This window comes from Candida theae, assembly GCF_024610275.1.
Source record: "Candida theae strain CBS 12239 chromosome Unknown scaffold53, whole genome shotgun sequence".
Lineage (NCBI taxonomy): Eukaryota > Fungi > Ascomycota > Pichiomycetes > Serinales > Debaryomycetaceae > Lodderomyces > Lodderomyces theae.
In genome coordinates, this window is record NW_026261417.1 from 1 (window position 1) to 23,767 (window position 23,767).

General features: G+C 39.9%; 7 protein-coding genes across 7 annotated transcripts; all 7 read left to right on the forward strand. All coding sequences in view use genetic code 12, as the record gives it.

Annotated features, from left to right (window-relative positions):
- Positions 1–657: 657 nt before the first annotated feature.
- On the forward strand, positions 658–2,409 carry MID1 (Mid1p; the record flags this gene model as incomplete). Its single annotated transcript, XM_051751216.1, has 2 exons — positions 658–697; positions 941–2,409. 2 exons carry the CDS (start codon positions 658–660, stop codon positions 2,407–2,409), a joined length of 1,509 nt encoding a protein of 502 aa, XP_051609515.1.
- Positions 2,410–2,560: 151 nt separating this feature from the next.
- On the forward strand, positions 2,561–3,626 carry RFC3 (replication factor C subunit 3; the record flags this gene model as incomplete). The annotated part of the gene is made up of 2 exons (XM_051751217.1): positions 2,561–2,592; positions 2,660–3,626. The coding sequence occupies 2 exons, from the start codon at positions 2,561–2,563 to the stop codon at positions 3,624–3,626; spliced, it is 999 nt and encodes a 332-aa protein (XP_051609516.1).
- Positions 3,627–7,164: 3,538 nt separating this feature from the next.
- KGF57_001958 (uncharacterized protein) lies at positions 7,165–8,421 on the forward strand (the record flags this gene model as incomplete). The annotated part of the gene is made up of 1 exon (XM_051751219.1): positions 7,165–8,421. The coding sequence occupies one exon, from the start codon at positions 7,165–7,167 to the stop codon at positions 8,419–8,421; it is 1,257 nt and encodes a 418-aa protein (XP_051609517.1).
- Positions 8,422–11,212: 2,791 nt separating this feature from the next.
- Positions 11,213–13,957, forward strand: KGF57_001959 (uncharacterized protein; the record flags this gene model as incomplete). The annotated part of the gene is made up of 1 exon (XM_051751220.1): positions 11,213–13,957. The coding sequence occupies one exon, from the start codon at positions 11,213–11,215 to the stop codon at positions 13,955–13,957; it is 2,745 nt and encodes a 914-aa protein (XP_051609518.1).
- A 382-nt stretch (positions 13,958–14,339) lies between these two features.
- KGF57_001960 (tRNA splicing endonuclease subunit) lies at positions 14,340–16,853 on the forward strand (the record flags this gene model as incomplete). Its single annotated transcript, XM_051751221.1, has 2 exons — positions 14,340–15,103; positions 15,956–16,853. 2 exons carry the CDS (start codon positions 14,340–14,342, stop codon positions 16,851–16,853), a joined length of 1,662 nt encoding a protein of 553 aa, XP_051609519.1.
- Positions 16,854–17,120: 267 nt separating this feature from the next.
- KGF57_001961 (uncharacterized protein) lies at positions 17,121–18,836 on the forward strand (the record flags this gene model as incomplete). The annotated part of the gene is made up of 1 exon (XM_051751222.1): positions 17,121–18,836. The coding sequence occupies one exon, from the start codon at positions 17,121–17,123 to the stop codon at positions 18,834–18,836; it is 1,716 nt and encodes a 571-aa protein (XP_051609520.1).
- A 1,250-nt stretch (positions 18,837–20,086) lies between these two features.
- On the forward strand, positions 20,087–23,674 carry CST20 (mitogen-activated protein kinase kinase kinase kinase; the record flags this gene model as incomplete). The annotated part of the gene is made up of 1 exon (XM_051751223.1): positions 20,087–23,674. The coding sequence occupies one exon, from the start codon at positions 20,087–20,089 to the stop codon at positions 23,672–23,674; it is 3,588 nt and encodes a 1,195-aa protein (XP_051609521.1).
- Between the last annotated feature and the right edge of the window lie 93 nt (positions 23,675–23,767).

The window sequence follows — 23,767 nt, forward strand, 5'->3', positions numbered from 1 at the left end:
TGTGTGAGTCACGTGTGGTGAACTTTGGAGTGAAAGTTATCTTTGTCACAATGACAAAGACGAATTGGTTGGACGTATTGTAGATGAAGATATATTGATTGCCGAAGTACTCGTACCCGTTTTAGGGAACGTTTGTGGTTTGATGGAGTTCTAAAGGTTTTGAAAATTGGGAAACCCAGACTGATTTAAAAAAAAATGTTGGAATAACTTGCTCTTTGTCAAAAATCGTTACATTTAAATTACAAGTTAATCTCTTCTTCGTAAAGCACAATCCTCACTGGAGATCTTTTACATAAGAACTATACAATTCGTTAGACAATGCTAATCTTCTCATAATTGTTAAAATTGACATGTATTAAATCTTATACAAATAAAAAAGGGATTACACCAATATATATATTTATATATATAGTAATATATTGTACCAGTTGGCTTGCACACACACTCAACAGCAAGCGGGCTGCCAAGCCCAATGCCAGTCATATTGCCAAGATAGCCTCCAACCGAAACTCAGGCAATCCACAACCACCTCATTATTCTCGTACGATCATTGTCGTAAATGTCAAAAAAATGATTGCGACACGGTAAAGAATTGGCGACATCAGTGCCACTTTACGAAAAACTCTCTCTCTGACTTGTTAGAGTTGCACAATATCGATGAGACAAAGATTTCAACTGTCGTTCAAGGCCCTGATTTGTTAGCCAGCATCAATGAACAAAGTGGTTGTGCTTTTCCTTCTACTAGGGCTCTTATTCTTCAAGGGAGTATTAAGCCAGTTCAACAATGAAGAGTTTGAAGACGGCATAGGGTTCAACCATTACCTCCAAGACCTCCTACATATCAATCACACGGAAACTCCACCCCAGATAAAGCACTATTCGCAAAGTGACAAAAGGAAGACGTCCTCGGAAGGATTACAAGAGTTCACCCCTATTATAGACACCATTCTTCAGCTGGAGGTCAAATACTACTCCTTCAATGTGAATACATCTACTGGATTAGGTGAATACTATGAATTTTTAATCTTTTTGTCGGGAAATATCTGTACTCAGCCGGATAATGTTGGCATCGACAACACAAGTCTAGCAGTGTATTATTCCTTCAATTCGACAATGTTTCAAAATAACGAAGTTGGACAAATGCAATTGTTTGAGGATGGGTATTTCCAAGCATTGGCGGATTTGCCGATCGATCCCAACACATCAACCACAGAAGGAACGTCGTTGGCAACTTCTGGAGCAGCAGCATCAGCCACAACAATACCATCATCATCAAAAAGCAGTAGCGGTGATGATGAAGAGCGAGTTTTATATATCGCTGTACGTGCCCCCGAAAATACCAATCTTACAGCTACCTGGACGTACCAAATTGGTGTTTCGCAAAACGATTTAGTGTTCCAATGGGATAATCGAACATTTGGCTCGATTATAGATGCCGATGATAGACTGGCATTATTAGTCACGGAGAATCTCACGGAATTTGGCGGGGATTGGCGGACATTGAATGCGTCCAAATCGCAGTATTCACTTTATGTGTATCCATATAAGGATAAGGATATTTTCGAAGGGTTGAGCAAGAGTTGGTGTGCAATACGGTCGGGACACGCAATGATGGGCCCATGGAATATTGAGACTTCATTCACTAGTAGAAATGGGGGAATTCAACAGCAATTTTACGTGCCTAATTTGGAGGAGCTGACTCAATACACTGGGTACATTGTGGCTGATTTCAGCGGAACTTCATTTGGTGGGGCTATATACCATCAAATTGAGTTTGAAACGATGGCGGGTCTGGCGTGTGAGTTGATTTATGATTTGGAGTTTTGTGATCGAGTTGCTTATAGTGTACCAGCATTGGGTAATCGGACTGATGAATCCGACGCAGTGAAGAATATGACAAAGATGGTTTATGATAATTATGTCAAGAGTTTGTATCAGAATTTCTCCAAAGCGTTGCAGCAAGTTGCATGTGATACTAATCCAGAATCAGTTTATTCGAATGTCAAGACGTGTGACGATTGTGCCGATAGTTATAAAGATTGGTTATGTGCCGTTTCCATCCCGCGGTGTGCAGCCACGAATTTCCCTGGTTATAAAGCGCGCAATGGTACTAATCAGCGAAACGATTTCATTCTGGATATGATCCAACCGGCAGAAGATTATTTTGAAATATTGCCCTGTGCCAATGTATGTCATGCCATTGTGCGTGATTGTCCTGCTGATTTCCAATTTCAGTGCCCTATCAACAACCAGAGTATTGCTTTGAGTTATTATTGGGACGAAGACACATCTACGCAATGGCCATCGTGTAATTATGTTGGGAAGATGTTTACAAAGAACAGTTGGGGGTTGAAACTAGGTGCTAATTGGGCGCTTCTATCGGTAGTTCTTTTCATGCAGGTTATATAGAGAAATTAAATAATAGAGCACAGTCAAGCATATTAGAGAGACGCCATAAAGCGGAGTGGGGGAGGGGCGGGGGAAAAAAAAAAAAAAAAGTATTTTCCAATGATGATGAAAATTATACGCGTCAGAATCAGTTATATCCAAGATCAAAGACATGACTGAAAAGTATAGGGAAAACCTACCATGGTATGTAAAGATGAAGAGGGTCTTATTTTTTCAATGACGTGCCAATACTAACTCATGTCTTTCCAAGGGTTGAAAAATACCGTCCAGAGAACCTTACTGAAGTGTACGGCCAACAAGATATCGTCAACACCATACGTAGATTTGTCGAGACGGGCAAATTGCCACACTTGCTATTCTATGGACCTCCAGGTACCGGTAAGACATCAACAATTATTGCCTTGGCGCGTGAAATCTATGGACCCAACTACAAAAACATGGTTTTGGAACTCAATGCCTCTGACGATCGAGGTATTGATGTTGTTCGTAACCAAATCAAGAGTTTTGCGTCAACAAGACAGATTTTCGCTAGTTCTTCGTCGCCCCAGTTTAAATTGATTATTTTGGATGAGGCTGATGCCATGACTAGCGTTGCTCAAAACTCCTTACGAAGAATTATTGAAAAGTATACGAAAAATTGTCGGTTTTGTATATTGGCCAATTACGCACACAAGTTGAATCCAGCCTTGATTTCGAGGTGTACCAGATTCAGGTTCCACCCCATTGACGAAGAGGCAATACGTAGTAGGATTGATAACGTCATAATCAAAGAGAAGGTGAATATCACGCCAGATGCATTGAATACGTTGCTAAACTTGTCACAAGGAGATATGAGACGAAGTTTGAATGTGCTTCAAGCATGTAAAGCTGCGTGTGAAGAAGATGAAACGATTGATATTGAAATGATTTACAACTGTGTTGGAGCTCCGCATCCCCAGGATATTGAAGCTGTTTTGGATTCGGTATTGAAGCAGGATTGGACCACTGCTTATTTGACATTGAACAGATACAAAGTTGACAAGGGTTTAGCTTTGATTGATTTGATCACTGGGTTTATTGAAATACTCAATGACTACAAAGTTAAACCAAAAACGAGAATTGAATATTTGAAAGGGTTGAGTGAGGTGGAGTATGGGATATCGAAGGGGGGTAATGACAAGATTCAAAGTAGTGCGATAATCGGCGTTATCAAGCAAGCCATGGAAAATGAAGCTTAGTGTAGTAAGCAAGTTGTAAAGTACCACGTTGTTAGATCAAAAAAGTAAATGTATGACGTATTTGGTGAAAATCGAATGAATGCACGTGTTTTCCGAGAAAAGATTACGAACTTCACATTTCCGGAGTTTTCTGTGCCTTCCTCTCTTTTCGAATCTGTTGGCACTACCTGTAAGAGGCGAAACTACTACACTTCAATCCTACCAAGTCCTGTATTACATCATAAACTGCAACGTGTTGTGCTGAGGAAGAGAGATTGTGTCGCTTTATCTCCTCCATTCTGAGGTGCAACATTACTCAAAGCTCTGTATAATTCCGAAACAGCGAACAAAGACAAGACACAAAGGTGGAGTCTACATGGAACATCAAGGACAACAACACAATTAGTATACGGAAGACTTTGTTTGTAATCACTGGTAGATATCCGTGCTCCCCTCCCCTGATTCACTGGCAAGCTCTATAGTGATGATAAAATGAGGCGTTATAGATAATAAATAATTCGACACTGGTAGAAACTAGACACGACAATCTGACTCACTTGGTAGAAAACAAGTAGAGCTACACAATGAGCAATAGGATGAATCTCTTTTACTTTTCTGTTTTTGTATCTCCCTTTCTTCACCCACTTGAGGAAGTTTATACCAAAAACATAGACCATGTACTTCATTACAACGTGGGCTATTTCGTGAAACAGAAAAGAAGAGAAAAGAACATTGACAACAAAGTGGTAAACGGAAGAATCAAGTCAATGTATTGTGTAGCGGTTGTGTTTTATCTTTCAATTGAACTTCAACTTCAAAGTAATAAAGCGCCTCACTCTATGGAAGGAAGAGATAGCAAAAATAAAACTAAAAAGAAGGAGGCGTTGAAGTGCGTAAAGTGCGTAAAGCTATAGTGTGTAGAGAGAGACAAATAAAATGGAACAACAATTGGGAGTTTTTGAAATATGAAAGAGGAGAAGGAACTAAGGAGAAAGGAGAAAGGAGAAAGATGTGGAAAGAGGAAGGAGAGGGATGAAACAAGGAGGAGGTAAAACGCAGTGTAAATCAAAGTAATCAAGTATACCAAATGTAACATGTCCCAGCCTTATTATCCCCGCCACACATATAAGGTAACTGCACTTTAAGGTTTCTCTTTTCTGCATTCTCGTAATTTTTGCAATCCTGTTTTATCTTTCTGCAAGAGATTGCAAGAAGTTTAAAGTTTAAAAGAGAAAGAGAAGAGACTGCAACCCTCGACATGGATACAACCTCTGGGTTTTCTCTCGTTTTGAGTATCAAAAGAGTGTATCGAGAAGAAGGGAAAGGGGGACGCGGTGCAATTGGGGCTAAACAGAAGAAGCTGTGAGGGTGAATTATAACATCAGCGCAATCATAATTTTGAAATTTTACAAAGTATGGAGACAGTGTGTAAACATGTGAGTAAAAGTGTTAATACCAAGAATGCTATTGCTCTTATTGTATTGCAGAATAAAACGTTCTTTAATTGATAACTACTAAGTTGGTGAGAGACAGAGAAGAAAAAGAACAAATTTGCATACAATAGATTGTACGTACCATGTGCAATGGATTAAATTTCATATTTGAGCTACCAGTTTTTGTGGAGGCACGTTGTTGCATTTCTTTGTTCACTTTTTGAGGAGTTGAACTTTCCATTGACATTGTCTACTGCTTACTGAACGTACAGCCCGAGTTGTGTAAGCGCCATGGTAAATAATAGAGGAATGTTAATGCATCGAAGCTGAAGAGTAAAACATTGGAGCAAATTGTTGAGGTCTTGGGATTTTCTCTCTTGTGGCATTTTTCCGTCCCATAAGAGCGCATCAAAAACTCCGAACTTAAAAAACCTTGAAGCCAGAATGTGAGTGAAAAAAAATACTCATTCTGTCACATTTTTCTTCTAGAGGTAATTGGATATGCAAAAAGACAACACTTCGAGATCCATCATATGATAGCAATAGGAAAGCAAACGTAAATCAGTAGAGGGGAAAAGATAACCAAAAAGTGGGTGGTAGCGCATTTATCTTTGCTGTTTTTTTTTTATTTTTTTATTTTTTTTTATTGTTCCAAATATATATATCACGTTTCTTTTTCTTATTTCTCCGTTGCATTTCCTATTGTTTTTTCTCTCCTAATCTTACCATCTTTATCTGATTGTTGAAGGTGGAGAAGGTGTATTCACCTGGTCCATGAGTACACCGTGCACTTCCCTTGTTCCACCCCTCCCACACACACACCCGCCTATTCCTCTAGTTGTAACAACAGGAGAGGTGAGATTTCTCGTGCAAGTGACTTCATAGTGAGCAAAAGAGGTTAAAAAAAAAAAAAAAGAAAGACAAAAATTCTTCCCCAATCTTTCACCTTCTTGTTTGGTTTCCCCGAAATTGTCATTTGTCAGTCTGGATCGTAATTGAATTGATGATGAAGTCTGTGAGGAAAAAAGGCGGAAAGGCAGGGAAAAAAGAGGGCCGGATCTAAGTGTTTAGAAGGTAGGGGATGTGAATCTTTTTTTTTTTTTTTGTATAGAAACCAGTAGAAAAGATTGGAGCAATGATGCAGTATAATAGAATATGGTGGAAAAAGTGTAGTTGAGAGATTGGCGAGAGGCATATGAGATCTTTACACCCCCTTTCACTCAGCAAAGCTTCGACGTTCTTCTCTCCTTACTTGTTCTTACTCTTGTTGAATTGCTATTGGATCAGGTGGTCTATACACATTACATAGAGTAATCTCTTAAAGTTGCAAATCCTGAAAAATGGACAGGGATCTACATGAGAAACTGTCGAGTATTCTCTGTGAAAGATGACGGTTACTTGTTGAGGTCTCTGTATATGAAGCAGTTGTTCTGTTTGTTGATGTTGTTGTTGTTGTTTGTGGAGTGAGTCAAGTGGTTTGTTGTTGTCTTAGGATTGTTGTTCCTATGTAGAAGTGGAAAGGTAGTGTACATGTGTACTAAAGTGTAATTATTACACAATTAGAACGTAAATGTACAATGTGTTAAAGCTCAATACACACCTGTTAGTTGCATAGTAGTAGTACTAGAGTACTGCTTTATTATTGTGTATGATTGAATTGCTGCTACACAAACTCAGGCTGCAGAGGAAGAAAAAGAAGAAGAAGAAAAATTTTTTTTTTTAATTTTTTTTTTTATTTTTTTTTTTTATTTTTACTTTTTTTATTTTCTTCTTCTTATTACACAAGTATTTGTATATATACATAGTGGCATATATATTGTACTTGAATTTCCCCTTCTTTCTCCTTCTAAATTTCTACCTTCTACTTTTCCTACATCTATAAGCAATACTGGTTATTACTTTCTTACATATATACTTATACTACTGATAGTACACTTGCATTTTTTCACTTCATCAATAACAGATTCCTAGAGCTATCTCACACTCATATACAAGCTACAGTTTCTTCAAATTTTAATTATTTTTTTTTTTTTTTCAGATTAGACGATATTCATAACAAAAAAAAGGCATATAACATTTATCACCAAAATTTTTCACTTTCAAATACACACATTCCTTTTTTACAAATGACTACCAACAATTACGCTGCCACACAACAACAGCAACAACAGCAACCTATTCGTAAGTCTAATCGCATCAGATCTTTAACTGCTAAAGCATCATCAACTAACAATTGCTCCTTTTTAGTACCCCAAACTAACACCAATACTACTCCACGTATGCATAATAAGAGGCCTGGTGATCAGAATTCACATAAATTACACACTACAAAGAGAAGAAAGAGATCATATATCGAAGAAGAGGAAGCCTTGCATAGTAAGGACAAGATTGACCCAGTTGAAAAATTACTTTCGTTGACGAGCACAAATAATGATTTCTTACTGGTTATAGAATCATCATCGGAAGAGGCAAAACTACAGTCACAAGTTCAAGAACAACAGTCACAGCAACAGCTACAGCAGTCACAACTTCCGCAACCACATCCACGTTATGCATATGAACCCAGCAAAGAAGAGCACGAGGAGGAGGAGGAGGAGGAGGAAGAAGGGAGCGACATTGAGGAAGATGAAGAGGAGCCAATTGGAATTGCATCGGTCAATTTTACCGAAATTTTGAATGACAATATAAGGAGATACTACAGAAACAAACTTCAGAACCAATACAAGGATTCCTTTGCCTTGTTGAACAATTCAAGAGTTTGCGATTCTCTACTGCGACCACCACCACCACCACCACACTCATCACACACTCTGCAGAGCAATAGTGCATCAACTTCTTCTCCATCGGTGCCATTTTTCAGGAGTGTTAATTTCGGTTCGCCAAAGAAGGAGTATTCGGTTGAAGATTACCTCACTTATGGCGACGAGGAAGAGGAGAGAGAAAACGAATTAAGTGGTGGCCATTCACCAAAGAGCGTACCCCCAACCAGCTCGTCAAGCACATCAACCGCAACTTTGTCCAGCCTTATGGCACTCAGTGACGATGAAGATCAAGAGGACCCTCATTCACAGACAGTTTCCCCAATTTCATCTCCATCTACAACTACCTCATCCTTGTACTCTGCAGATGATGCAAAGAATAACGCTACCACTACCACCACCACCACCACCCCTACATCGTCGTTCAATTGGCAACTAAAACCTAAAATCAACTTCAATTACTGGCGCTTACGCAACAATGCTACTTACAACGGAGGTTGTCAAAATGGGTTTAGCTTCAATGGTGGAGATGTATCCAATGCATTGAAACAACACAGTTTGTACACAGCTACTAGTGAGATGGTGTCTACTGGAAACTTTATGATTAATGATTTCTACCTTTAAACAAGAGAAAGGATATTGGCGCAGGTGCAAGTTTTCCCGGGGGTGTGTGTGTTTGTGTGTGTGTACAAATGGGGAAGTTTTATTCGGAGGTTGAAAAAGAAAACAAATAACAAAAAGAAATGAAAAAAAAAAAAAAAAACATAAATCTCTTTTGCTACACAAAGTTGAAGAACAATAAGTTAAGGAGACTTTTAGCACTGAAAAATTTTTCATTTCAAAAATTTCTTTTTATTTTTTTCTTGAAGTTTTGAAGGGGGGAGGGGAGGATGAATCTCAGGACAACAGTGGGCTGCTTCGTTTTGGTTCAATTCAATTGACTCGACTGTTGTTGTTGTTGTTGTTGTGTTGTGTGCTATCACAAGACGGTGATGGGCTCTATTTATTTCAAAACTTTGGTTGATCAGGAAAAGTTTTTCACTTGTAATTGTTTTTTATTTAGTTCTGTTTTGTATACGCTTTTATTTTAAGAAATTTGTATAGTAGGTGCAATATAATCTTCATTTTTGTTTTAGTTTTCTGAATAAGTGGGACACAATCTTTAAAGTCTAGTGCAATGTCTTACTAATTGTGCACACATACTTTTGTGTGTTTGCCTTCAACCCTTTGTTTTCTATATAACGATAATGGCGTTTGGCGTTTGGCGTTTGGCCGTTTGGCGTTTGGGCGTTTGGGAATTTTGCCATATTCCATTTTGTAGTTTTGCCACTTTCTTGTACATATCACGCTTTTGTATCCCGTTCAGTGTGAGTGGTTTCACTTTTAGACTGGTGAAAAATTTTTTTTTTTTTTTTTTCATACACAAATACACTAACATTTGGAAAACCTACTTTTTCTGCTTCTGCAAGAAAATCCCTAATTTATTACATATTCAATGCATGTTATTGGATGTAGCTTTTTTTTTTTTTCATTTACAGTTTGGCACATGACAACAAGGAAATTCAAGAGAATATGGATTTACGTTTTGCTTTTGCATGAGTATATATATATATCTCTGTGCGTTTGTGATGTGATGGGTTTTAATTGATGGTCTTCTTTCCGTTCTCTTACTTCTAGTAATTCTCTTAGTTTGTGACTGCTGGTCCAAGAATTTAAAATCAAGTGTATTGTTTCCATATGAGACACTGTTTTGGAAGTTACATATAGCAGATTTACTGCATCGAGGTGACACTTTTCCCTGCGCGCACTTGACGTTTTTCGACAAGTTGGAATGGGTACAGCTCAGTATCTTGAAATCGCTTGTGCATCACTAAACAGTTTGATAATGCATGACTTTGAAAAGGAGCACCGATTTTCAATCTCAGTCCTTTTTTCCAGAATATGTGTCAAAAAGTTTTCCTATTTTCCAGATATTTTGTATTTTGTAAATGTTTGTCAATTTTCGGTTCCGAATACGTTTCCAACCGAAAAAAGACTCCTATTTTCTTACCACCTCTTCTCCTAATTCCCATTTGTGACATCCTGTTAGTATACAAAGTACAATAACACAATACTGCTTAAAAGGGGACGTCTTTATGTTAGTTACTGTTTGTATAGATGTAGTTGCTTAGTGCAGCATTGTGTTACCCATATAATTGTACGATTATTCTCTCTATTTACAGGTTTACACTGGCCAAGCCAAACTTTTACTGTGACAATTTGGTTCTTTGGTCCCTCTTTGATCTTTGTAACCCTTGTTAACGTACTGCAACAATACCAGATTTTTATTTACTTTCCAACCAGTGGCATTGTCTGCAAATGTAAACTGAGACATAACGTTGTAACTCAAAGTTACGTCGTCGTGTGAATGGTAACCGGCTTCCAGCACCTAACATCATTAGCCTATGTTAAGGTCAGAAAAAGGTAAAGCCATCGTATCGAATCAAACCAAACCGTGTATAGACTAATATTGCCCCACTGTTGAGCTTCTTAATAAAATGATGCTCACTTAATTATTTTGCTGGCCAACAAGTCTTGTGCAGGCGGGGCCCTCTTTTGAAATTACCGTTATTGGAAACAATATGCTCTATCGGGCATAAAACAACAACAAAAGAAGCAGGAAAATAAAGCAAAAGCGGCGTTTTTACGATTGCGTTCATATTTATACTGTTTGGACCCTTTGTACTACCCGGTAAATTTGGCAAGGGCAGTAAGCAAGACCCATTGCACAAAAAAGAGTGTTTACGGGAAAACAGTTGCCAGCAAATAGCCGGTTATTATAATTATTGGCTAAATCTCTGGTTTTGTCGTACAGATTGTACAAATCCTGTCGTATTTTCCGTATTTCGGTTACTTTTTCTGGCCAGGTTGAGACTTTGTATGCAATTATCCATATTCTAACTTTACCGTTGTATGTACAGTTTGTTTGTATCCGTTTCCCTCCTTTAAGCTTCGTACATAATGGCTACTCTTTACTAGAGTACCTTTACTTTGCAATCAGACTGAGATTTATAATGTTCACCAGCACGGACAACATCAAACCTAGCTGGGGGGCGGGGGTATTTATGCACTCCATTCAGAGCCACGTACTTTGCACAGTGGATACTCCCATTCCTCCTCCAACAAGATCGTCTCGACCACAACCAAAAGGACGACCACATTGATATCGAATGAATGCTGTATTCGATGGTTGTGTATTTCTCAACTTTGTAATGACACAGTTTGAGATTTCACGACAGCATCAAATTGTCGCGACAATACTTTTTATTGGCAACAAAACACGTCAATCGCATCCACATTTTGATGGATAGCAATTTGACAAACGGATATACTCCTTGAACCCAGTAGAGTATACAAACACACAGTGCATGCACCAATGGGACTAATATCTTTTCTATTTACTTTCGCTATTGGGTTCATTAGCCCTTTCTTGCTAATTGCCTTCGTCTTTCAATACGTCCTCCGCAATGTCTCTGACGAACCAGAAATTGAGGAGACTCCAATCAAGGCAGGAGAGATTGAAGAAAAACACCAATCAGGATTGGAGAGCTTTAAAAATGGGTGGCTATTTGTCACCAATGAGTATATTGAAAGCACCGATGAAATCAATCGCAATACCACCTCAATAACGGAGTCCCCAGAAAATAGATCAGCCATATCCTCCTTGTACAAATTGGTTAATCGAGAGCAGCAGCAGCAGCAGCAGCAGCAGCAACAGCAACAGAGACGAAAACAGGATCAAGTGGCAGAAGAGCCTGACTCAGACGCATATGACGAGAGAGATGATGTTTCGATAACTGACGCTGCATCTATCAGTTCACAACACACCAATACCACCACGGGAGTCGGCAGCAGCGCTACCACCACTCAGCAACTGCTTCACCCTCCACCTCCTGCATCCTCTACTCAACAACCTCCAAATCAAATTAGACAGTCATTGAAAAAGCACCGTTACTTCGGAGTACTAAAACACGGCAACTTGTTTTTATATAAAGACCAAACAGTCAAGGATGTTAAGCATGTCATTGTTTTGGGAAATTACTTTGTCAGTATTTGGCCCCGAAATTTACCTGAGCCGCTGTTGTTTACCAAATACACAGCAATAGCTTTGATTAATGTGAACAAGTTGTCCGATTTGAATCAACTGTCTAACAAAGCACCAAGCGGAAGCTTCTTCATCTATTGTGACACAAACAGTGACAAGGAAGATTGGTATTTTGCCTTGATTCGAGGAACCAAGTTAGAGTCTTCAAATACCTCATCATCGATACCTGCAAGCCTAAGTCCACAAACGCATGCTCGAACGTTACACTTTTCCACAAAGGAAATGATCAACTTAATACAAGCATTGTATAGTTCTGAAGGACACTTGCAAACCAAATGGATGAATGCATTGATAGGAAGATGGTTTTTGGCTATCAAGAATACCAAGTTTTTTGAAAACTACATCTATACCAAACTTAGCAAGAAATTGAACAAAATCAAAAAGCCTGGATTCTTTGATGAATTTCAAATAACCGATATTCAACCAGGTAGCTCAGCTCCTTTTTTCACATACCCTAGTTTGAAGGAGATCAACCCGGATGGTACTTTAGTCATTGGTGCTCATGTATCATACAATGGAGGATTGTCAATCACAATTGCCACCAAGTTGGACCTTACTTTTGGCACCAAATTTACTTCAAGGGAAGTTGACTTGGTGTTGAAAATCTCCTTGGTCAACCTCGAGGGCCCAATGTTGATCAAATTGAAACCCCCACCAAGCAATCGATTTTGGTATTGTTATGAAGTTGAACCAACTTTGAATTTCCAAATTGAGCCGATATTAAGCTCAAAGTCTTTAAACTACTCATTCATCACCAGCTCAATTGAAAAGAAGTTTAAGGAAGCTGTAAAGGAAAGCTTGGTTATGCCATATTGGGATGATATCGAGTTTTTCAAAACCGAACATGAGCTATATCGTGGTGGTATTTGGAAACACGGTTCAGATGAGGATAAGGAGCTGGTAAAAACCGATGATGCCGTTTCCCAAGACGACTTTACTTCGGAAAGTAACACGATTGATGAAGCATCGGTTCAATTATCGGAGTCTGATTTCAAGTCCAATTCGAAAAAATCGTTACGTAGAATGGGATCGACGTTTAATGATTTTACGAAAAAGATCAAAAACAAGTCCAGCTCACCCCTGTTGAATGAGTTTCCCACAACCGGAACAACAAACAACACAAGAGCCTCAAGTAGGGGTCCTCCCAACGCTGCTGCTACCGCTGATGGTAATAGTGCAGCTAGCAATGGCTTACTAAAGAGAATTGGGAAATGGTACTTTAAAGACGACTACAAAGAACATTCTAGTCGTGGAAATGATGCTACTGTGGCATCTGTGAAGACAACGTCGCTGGCAGTCACATCTCCTGTGATTGGATCCACATCAGTGGAAACCTATCATCCACCAGAAATGATTTCGAATAGGAGAGGTCGCAAGTCCTTAAGTGTGTCATCATCGGGGAAAGATAAGAGTGCTATTAATAATCACAATGGCAATGGAAATGGAAATGGAAGTGGAAGTGGAAACAGAACCGCAGTTGCCAGTGCGCGTGCAGGAAATACAACACCAGTCGCAGTATCCACGGCTCCAGTAACAGCACTGTCTGTTCTCGCACAGCCCCCAAAAAGTTCGTCTTCACCACCAAGAATCCGGTCACCATCATTCAATTTCGCTCGTGCTGAATATATGAACGAGCCACCATTGGTTTCAGCTATCGTTGGAAGAAGCAATTCCGAAACACATACTCCCAAGAGACATTCTAAATCAAACAGTGGTGTTACTGCTGCTCAATTGGCATCATCGACTGCATTTGCTCAGTCGTTACAAAACATGCCCAACTCGCCAAGTGTGGAACAAGTGGGTACTTTTGCCAATGACACCGCCCACGAGTCGAAGGACCCTGGGTTGGTATTTGGAGCTGGAACTAATGGCAGTGATGACAAGAATGACGATTTAAGCACATTGCTATCGGCGGAACCTACTGTCGCATTATCTCAACCTACTTCGCCAAGTCGATCCAAAACAGTTCGAAAAAAACCACCACCAATTGACGATATAGATGATGGTAGTATGTAGTTTGAGAGAAGTTTCGGTCTTTACTATTGTGGCACATTTTCGTTTATGCGATTCCATAGTATACAAAGAATTCCCCTCTGCAACCTAGTTCAATACGCTTTGTTTTACTGCTAGAGAATCCTCTAAGAACGGTGGAAGGAAACAAACCATGGATAGCATTGAAACAAGTAGAGCATTCGAGCATCTTTCTCGTGTTTGACTGCCGTGTTCCAGGTAGCGTTAGCAGCTCCAATTTTGTGGCAGGAGACCCCGCAAGCGGATATAGAGAGATATTGACTCGAGAATATTGAAGCAAAGACGACAACCACATGAGCATATTGCGACTACGAATTGGCAACCCCCCCCTTTCATCAGATCAAGCCAGCTACAACTGATCTCAATCATGTCAAATGTCAAAACGAAAAAAGTACCACAACCGTTGGATCCAAAGCACATGTTTGATGTTGTTGAAATAGACAAACACACATTTCGTGGCGTTGCACCATTGAAAAAACCCAGGAAGGAATCTAGAGGAGTATATGGAGGAAACATTGCAGCGCAATGTGTGGTTGTGGCCATGAGATCTGCCCCTCCAGGATACACTCCAAACTCACTCCATTCGTATTTCTTGAAAGCTGTGGATGAAGAGAGTCCACTTGTTTGGAAGATTGATGACGTATCCACTGGGAAGTCATTTGCTACAAGAAACGTCCTTGCATTGCAGAACAACATTGTTGTCTTCTCAGCAGTTGTATCCTTAACTACCAAAAACTCAACTTTGAAAACTGGTCACAAGAATAGCACACAATTGGATTATAGTGTTTCACCGGTAAAGACAATATCGACGCAAGCCACCAAGGACAATACACTGACAAGCTCCGTATTGCCTTTGCTCATAAGTCAAAGACTTTACAACGAGCCAAAGGATAAAGATAGCTATGCGTATCATTTGAGATGGGGCCTTAAAGACGACTCACAGTTTCACCAAGAGGTTGTAAATATGACACCAGAATATAAATATGCAGCACTTGCTGCATTGAGTGATTGGACAGGTACTGAATTGCTCTTGCCGCATATGAATGTGAAAGTTATGCCCCAATTTGAAGCCTCCATTGACCACAATGTGTATTTCCATGAAGATGATTTTGATATTGATCAGTGGTTTCTGTATGTTGTGAGGATGAAGAGGATTGGCAATGAGAGATCTTTGATCAAGGCTGATTTGTATACGGAGGATCATAAACATGTCGTTACTATTGTTCAGGAGTTGCTATATATCACAACGCCTAAATTGTAAACAAAAACGAATTGTTCAGAGTTGGTGTTACTGGAAGCTATGGTGAGTGCTTGAGTGAGCTGTAAAGGCAATCATAGAGCTACAAGCTTACACCTTCAGCAAACGCTGAAATAAGCGCAATATTTAACTTTATATAGTGACAGATTGAATACCACACATAACTATTATTGACAGCGGTACATATACGAGCATAATGAGTGACAAATCCACCATAGACGACTTTCAACTTTATTTCGATGGCCTTTTTTTTTTCTTCAGGATAATCCATCGTCCAGAGGTGAAGGGCATACTTTGTTGAGCTTTAATGAACTCAAAAGATACCACACACTTGTGTTGAAACACGATCGTAATACGTATGTTTTGCTGACTGAATTATTTTATCGGTAGCCACACGAGTTTATATCCATGTTTGCTAATCAACAATCATGGATATCATTTTCGGTGGCTAAAAGCCCTCCTCACCACTTAAAGCCGAATCAAAATCTAGAACATTTGATTGCTTCAATTAACGAGTCGCAACCGATATAGCCAAATTAGATGATAAACACACTTCGTATATACGACCTGGTTTTCAGAGGATTATGTATTCTCAAAGTTGGTTGGGTGTGTAATTTGCTGTGACTTTTTTTCAACATAAACTGTGACAGTAGCTTAATGGCGAGGGGAGAATAGAAAGTCGTGTGAAATGGCAAGATCCTAACTCACGTGCACGGTGAAAAGAGGTCCACGACTCATCTACATAACTTTTCCGAGTTCAATGAACAAGATGATACAATAACCAACATGGAAAATGACACTGTAACATATTTGGCGAGCCCTGCACCACTAGAAGAGCCACTGACACATCCTATTCACTTACCAGTTATAGACCCATCTTCGAAGCCTGAAATTCTTGTGTTCAATCTAGATGACATAAAACAACTACGCAACAAGTATCATATATTGGGTGTACTAATTGGTACTTTACAACACTACCCTCAACAAAACATGTTTTTGTCCGTGCCGTTGAAGCTTAATGTCTATGAGGCTTTATGGTTGGTTCAACATGGATATGCAATTTTAATTGATCAAGCAGGGTATCGAGATGCCAAATTGAAACACCAAGAGGAACAGCTTCAGGGTAAAACTAGGAATAATAATCTAACAGCAAAGAATATCTTAGTTGTTGAGAATAGCGAATCACTCCACGACACCAGTCTAGCTCAATCTTTTGAAGTACCAATCAAGTCATATTTATCTACATATTTTAAGGACAGCGATGGTGAAATTCTAGCTCAATTTGTCACACATTATAAGTATTACAAATACTTGCAGGATCATGGGTACTATATTAACCCTGGCTTGAAGTTTGGTGGTGATTTGGTGATTTATCCTGGAGATCCATTACGGTATCATTCTTACTCAATCGTGAAATTTGACGTTGTTGATATGTATGATATCATAGTAGGCGGGAGATTAGCCACAAGTGTAAAGAAGAATATGATCTTGATGGAGATGAAAGGGGAGGAGAAAAGTGAAGATAAAAATGTCGTCTCTGTTGATGATGGATTCTTGGAGAGATTGTTTAGTGACGATGATGGGCCCATGTGTTTTTCTATCGAGTGGGCAGGGTTTGGCTGATTTGGTATACTGTATAGCTGTTATAGATAAGAATGGGTTAGTCTTTGCTTGATTATAGTTGCAAGTGTTTGCAGTCTTTTATGTCATTTAATTTTGTGACCACTGGGAATTTCTCCTTTTTTCTCTTCAGCAGATTCAAACCCCAGCACTATCCTAGTTTATCTTTAAATACAATAGCGTCTTTCACAATAATTAACAATCTTCTCAGCTGATAGTTAATGTATGCATACATATATCCCAAACCCCAATCCAACAGAAGCCATTACCATGGAAAACTTGAACGAAAAGCTAGCGAAAACACTGTTGTCAGTCGAGGATCAAGATCAATTTGAAGATACGAGAAAGGAGATAGACACTCCGGTCTCATTGCTTAATGGAAACAAGACTACTACTACTAGTACTACTGCAAACGGCTCGTCAAAAACATCAACAACATCTAACTCAGCAACACTGCGTTCAACAAATATATCAAGAAAACCATCGACCACAAGCTCCAAATCAAGCCAAGATGGCAACCTCACCACCGAGCTGGAATATGCCCAATTCTTTACCGACAAGAGTGACTTGGATTCAAACTTCATCAATTTAGTCGAACAGTTGTCAGACATATTCCCGCACCTTTCAAAAACTGATTTGAAAATAAGATTGAAACTTTGTGATGATGTAGATCAACTAATGGAGGAGTTGTTTATTGAAAGCGAGCAAAAGGAGTTACTAGAAACAGAGGGTCTCCTCAGAAAAGAGGATCCATTTGGTCTGGTGGAATCGAGTTTCTCTGAAGATGCATTGAAGCTGAGGTTAGCATGGTACCGAAAACCGCTCAAAGCTGAGTCAAAACTTCAACTGTCAAAGTATATTGTAGAGATGTGCCAGTTGCAGGACATATTTCCACATCTCAGCCCGTCATTAATTGAGCAAGCTCTTATCCAAAACAAAGGCCAGATGGATGCTGCTTCTATCAACTTACTTGACCCAGACTCAATTGAGATTGAAAAGAGTTACAATTCTCGGTTGAATGCGTGGCAAGATAATGATGAATTGATGACTCGACTCAAGAAGTTTCTCGATATTGATAATGGTGCGAGCAGTACAGACCTGGCCAAACGCGTTCTCGAGGACGACGAGATCAGTTTTCACATACACAAGTGCAACCAAGATTATAGCGCGACTTTGAAAAGCATCGTCGTAAACTGTCGACCTAAAGTGCGCCAAGAGGTGACTATCAGGGGTATTGGAGGTCGTGTGCAACGAGGTGGATCAAAAAGTGCGCCAAGAGTGAAAAAGGAGTATCGCCTAACCCCTTCATCGTACAAATACGACCCTAGTAGAACGGAAAGTGCAGAGCTTCAACATATGTACCTCGTCAACGAGGAATTGCAACAATTGGCTGAATCTGACCTCACTAATGCACTTGAGTTTTATGAGGGTGATTGTGATAGAGTGTTGCAGTTTGCGATCGAAGTATTGTCCACTAGAGGTCTTGAAGGATTACCAACTCTTGAACTGAGTATGAAAACGGATGCAAAGCGCATATCGACAAGAGGTGGACCTATTACGAACCACGAGGGAAACGTATACCAAGACTTATCCAAAAGCTTTCAAGGGTATTCGGTCAAAAGCAGACGCTCGCCACTTCAAACCCAGCATTCTGCAACGACTCAAGAGATCAGTACATGTGTTGCCAATTCTCGAATTGATTTACATGGCAAGACAGCGTTGGAAGCACTTGCATTGACAAGAAAAGTGCTTGATGCATGGTGGCGAGAAGAAGTTGATCAACGGATAGAGAATGGGAAGTTGAACCTGTATGGTAATACTGCTGTATTTGTCAACAATTTACTCCTAATCACTGGCCGCGGAATCCACTCAGTCAATGGTGTCAGCATTATACGACGGTATGTTAAGGAGTATTTAGTGAGGAATCGGTACATTTTTGAAGAAGGGGTGGGTAACTTTGAAGTTACAGGCTTACGGAAGAGATAAGGTTCGTGTTTTGTTTATAGAGATATGTGTAAATATAGAGTTTGTACAGTTGTCGATGGTAGACAATTGCAGCACTTCTTTTTTTTTTTTTTTTTTTTTTGCAATGTTTTGTTTCAAAAATAGAATAGACGTGTTGCGACAATTCGCGTCAAAATGCAAAAACAATCGTAAAAGAACGCTTTTATCATTAGCCACTTTTACACGTCCTCAAAATATAAACACAGGGAGGACACGATCGTTAGCTTTTAATGTTAGGGAGTCGCAAATGTTTGCAGTTTTCAAGCTGTGCAAACGATAATCATATGGGGCTAGATTTATAAAGCCAATGACATTGTGTTCTCTTACACTCACGGCTACTTAGATCTGATTATGGTTAAAAAGCCACAAATGGAACATATTAATGCATTGTTCTTCCTCATCAAATTGATTAGTTTTGTACAATCTCCAACTGTTGTTTTCAGTTACAAACAGACGTATATAGTCACAGTACATCTTTTCAATCTTTATCCGCTGGATCAATGTTCTCCTTTTTTTTTTTTTATTTTATTTTTTTATTTTTTACTTTTTAAAAAAGTGATACAAAGACGTTGTCGTGTACTGTGCACAAGAATTAATTAATTCAAAATCTGGAGATTTGTATTGGTGTATGGATGTAACACGATTTTGAGAGAAGTGGGAAACCCTTTTTGGTTAAAATGCCAGATTCATTGAAACGAGTTGTCAAGATATACATCAGAAAAGCGATACTACTCCGTGATATCTGCGGCAAGGATTGGGATTGTGCTAGCTTCAATAATTGATAACTAACTGTAAAAAAGTAGGGACTGAGGGTGTAGACTTATGTGTTATCATATAGTATTATAATTGTCAGTACAACTCTATTCGCACAGAGAAAGAGAGCATAATGAAAACAAAACTTCAAATTCAAATTCAAATTCAAATTCAAATTCAAATTCAAATTAAATTAAATTAAATCCACACACACAAGAGACTGTGTCAAAACAAACAACAACTATATCAGGACAAATCCAAGACTTGAAGTCAAATTATATCGAAACAATTGTCACTAACGTTGAAAATCTACATTCGTTTGTCCATTGGAGTCTTATAACAATACACAGGAGCTGTAACTACTGTGACTGTATTTTACTTTAATCCCCATTATATATCCTCCAACAGCCTACGTTTGTTATCTGAACTGCACGCTCATTTAATCAGTCTTCCTTCGAGCTAACATCCCTAAATCAAGTATGAGCTCCGACCATCAACTGCTATCAGAGCCCAAAGAAATGGAAGTTTCGAGAGCCGCAAGCCATACGCAACCAAATAACACAACACACGACCTGTCACTGGGTCTAGTTCATTCGCCAGAATCTGAGGCCGAGACCATATTACAACAACCTAGCAATGTCTTGGACTTGTCCAACAATGGTTCCCACTTGAGTTTGGGGTCGCCCATGCAGGATAATTTATCAAAATTTGCAAACTCAGATCCCGAAGAGAATGACAAAATACCAGCACCAACGCAAAATGCAAGTGGTATCGATGATGAGAGTGCACTTCAGAGCTCAATTCACGACGAACCTCATCAGCAAGTCCCCGAACAAGACCAAAATGAGGTGACCAAGTCGCAAGGAATGCCACTTCGTGTACCGGGAACTTTTGATGTCAGTGCCTTAACTGGAGAAGGTGAGCTGGAAGAGGAATACAACAAATTGCGTGAAACAATCAATAAAAGCGAAAGCAAAGATTCAATTGGACAAGGCGTGCTTGAAGACCTAAGTAGGAAGGGTACAGAATCTAATCTAGCATTGAGCGAATCCACGAGAATCGAAGAAGAAGGTGAGAGTGAGGATCATATGACCAAGAGTGATGACTCCGTTGCCGAAAAAGCTACAGACGAAGAAGAGAAAGAGACTTCGCCCGATGATTCAGCATTCCTGACTGCATCTTACAACAGAGAAGACAAACAGGGGGGAGAGGAGCATCACGATGCACATACCGAATCACAAAGCCCTCAAGTTGACAATCATCTGCAAGTTTATAAATCAACGTTGGATCCTGGAAAGCCAATGCACTTTACTCAGCCGCCATCAATTGACATCAATCAGTACTTGAATCAAAGTGACGAAGATGATTCCTCGAGTAATTTTGCACTCTCCCCGAACTTGAAGGATGAATTGGATAGAATTCCCACGACTGATAACGAAAATATTGATGATATCCCTCCAATGAACCCACTACGTTTCCAGCACCAATTCAACCGCACCCCACCAATGAATCTGGAAGAGCAAGAAGATAGAAGCCGGGACGTGTCAACAACGTCCACAGTTGTTAGAAAACCAAAAGAAGAATCTTCTTCTTCCCAGGCTCCAATAAGTAACCAATCAACAGTCCATAATCAAACAGCTGCAGTTACACCCGTACCACCTAGCACTACAAAATTCCTGTCTTACCTGACGGCATCTACCACGCCAACCTTGGTAAACTCTTCAAATGGTGCTGCTCCATCACCAAATTTGTCAATGGGTGTTAGCTACCCAAAGCAGTCACCAAAAACCGAAAAGAAAAGGAACAAGAACAAGATGCGGGAAGTCTTTTCCTCAATGTTTGGCAAGAGCAAAGCCTCTTCGGCTAATGCTCCTTCGTCTCCTGAACTCAATATGAAAATTAGCACTCCTTTTAATGCAAAGCATGTTGCTCATGTGGGAGTAGATGATGATGGCTCATATACGGGACTACCAGTTGAATGGGAAAGGTTATTAGCCGCCAGTGGAATTACTAAACGAGAACAAGAGCAACACCCCCAGGCTATGATGGATATAGTTGCGTTTTATCAAGACTCAAACGAACATGCAGATGATCATGCATTCCAAAAGTTTACAGTTAACAAAAATAAGAGCGACTCAAGCGGTTCTGAAAATCTTGAGAGCACGCCGCCTGCAACTCCTGTCACTGAATCACCGCAGAGGATGTCAACGGCATCAACTGAAAGAGGCTCTGAAAGTGACACAGAAAACGCAAAACCGAGCAGGGTCTCGCCAACTCATTCCAGATCTCAAAAACAAACATCACAGCAAAGCACACCAAGAGTGCAACAAGAATCTCATTTCATCCCCAGCAGGCCGGCACCAAAGCCACCATCAACACCAGGATCAGCACACAGCATTAGTAGAACCCCTACTTCGCAGAAACTGGGGTTGGACTATACACCAAGACAACCACGTGTGTTACCACCAAAACAAACAAACTCGCCATCCTATTTGGAAAACAAGTCATTGTCGCAGAAATCGGTCAAGTCATTGAGAGCGCAAACCAATGGCGGCATTGAGAAGTTCAACAATATTCCAGCACCGCCACCGCCACCACCACCACCAGCACCTCCAACATCGCAGATTCCTAAATCAAAGTCACACTCTGCGTCTTTGTCCAACAGAATCAAGCCTGCTTCTACGGGCTCTACTACAGCACCGATTGCACCAACTCCACAATTTGATGATTTGAACGTACCAAAGCAAAGAAAGAATGAATTTAGTGCACATCGAGCACCCCCTCCGCCACCTGTATCCCAGTCAGTTCCCGTTCCTCGCAGTAATCCAGAGGAAGCACTAGCCAATGTAACGGCATCGACCGCGCAAAAAGAAGGTCAACAGAGCAAATTCCAAGAAGCGCAAAAGAGGTTGAGGGAGCAGAAGGCAAGGGACCTTGAGGAAATTCAGAAAAGACAGCAGGCGAGAAAGTTAGAGCAACAGCAACAGAAGCAAGAGCAACAGAAGCAAGAGCAACAGAAGCAAGAGCAAGCTGATCAAAGCTCACTGAATATAGACCCCAATGGAGCTGCTCCTGCCCACGGTTTGAAAAAATCATCTGGAGGTACTGTTCGTGATGCTAAACAAGCAGCTCTTATCCAGCAGAGGAAACGAGAGGAAAAGAAACGTAAAAACCAGCAAATCATCTCCAAGCTACAAAGCATATGTACCCAAGGTGACCCCAAGGAATTGTATGTGGATTTGCTTAAAATAGGACAAGGAGCTTCTGGTGGCGTATATATAGCGCATGATGTTACTCACGGCAACAGTACCGTTGCCATCAAGCAAATGAACCTTGAGCAACAGCCAAAGAAAGAATTGATTATCAATGAGATTTTGGTTATGAAGGGTAGCAAACACCCCAACATTGTCAACTATATTGACTCGTATTTAGTCAAAGGCGATTTATGGGTCATAATGGAGTACATGGAAGGTGGTTCATTGACTGAAATTGTCACTCACAGTGTCATGACAGAAGGGCAAATTGGTGCAGTTTGCCGAGAGACATTGAAGGGGTTGAAGTTTTTACATTCAAAGGGCGTCATTCACCGTGATATCAAATCGGATAACATCTTGCTAGACATCAATGGAAATATCAAAATGACAGACTTTGGATTCTGTGCTCAAATCAATGAACTAAATTTGAAGCGTACAACCATGGTGGGGACTCCTTATTGGATGGCACCTGAGGTTGTGTCACGAAAAGAGTATGGACCAAAAGTTGACATATGGTCATTGGGAATCATGGTGATTGAAATGATTGAGGGTGAGCCACCCTATTTGAATGAAACTCCGCTTCGTGCATTGTATCTTATTGCAACTAATGGAACTCCGACATTAAAAGAGCCAGAAGCATTGAGCTACGACATTCGCAGGTTCTTATCGTGGTGTTTACAAGTTGATTTCAATAAGCGTGCTACTGCTGATGATTTGTTACATGATAAGTTTATACTAGAGAGTGACGATGTGGAGAGTTTGAGCCCGTTGGTCAAAATTGCGAGAATGAAGAAGGCTACCGAACAAGAGTAGATTCATTTTGAGTGTGTGGTATTACGAATAGCCCCTAAGAGGCTTTGTTTTCTTTTATATATATATATAGTCAGTTCATACGTTTGTATTATG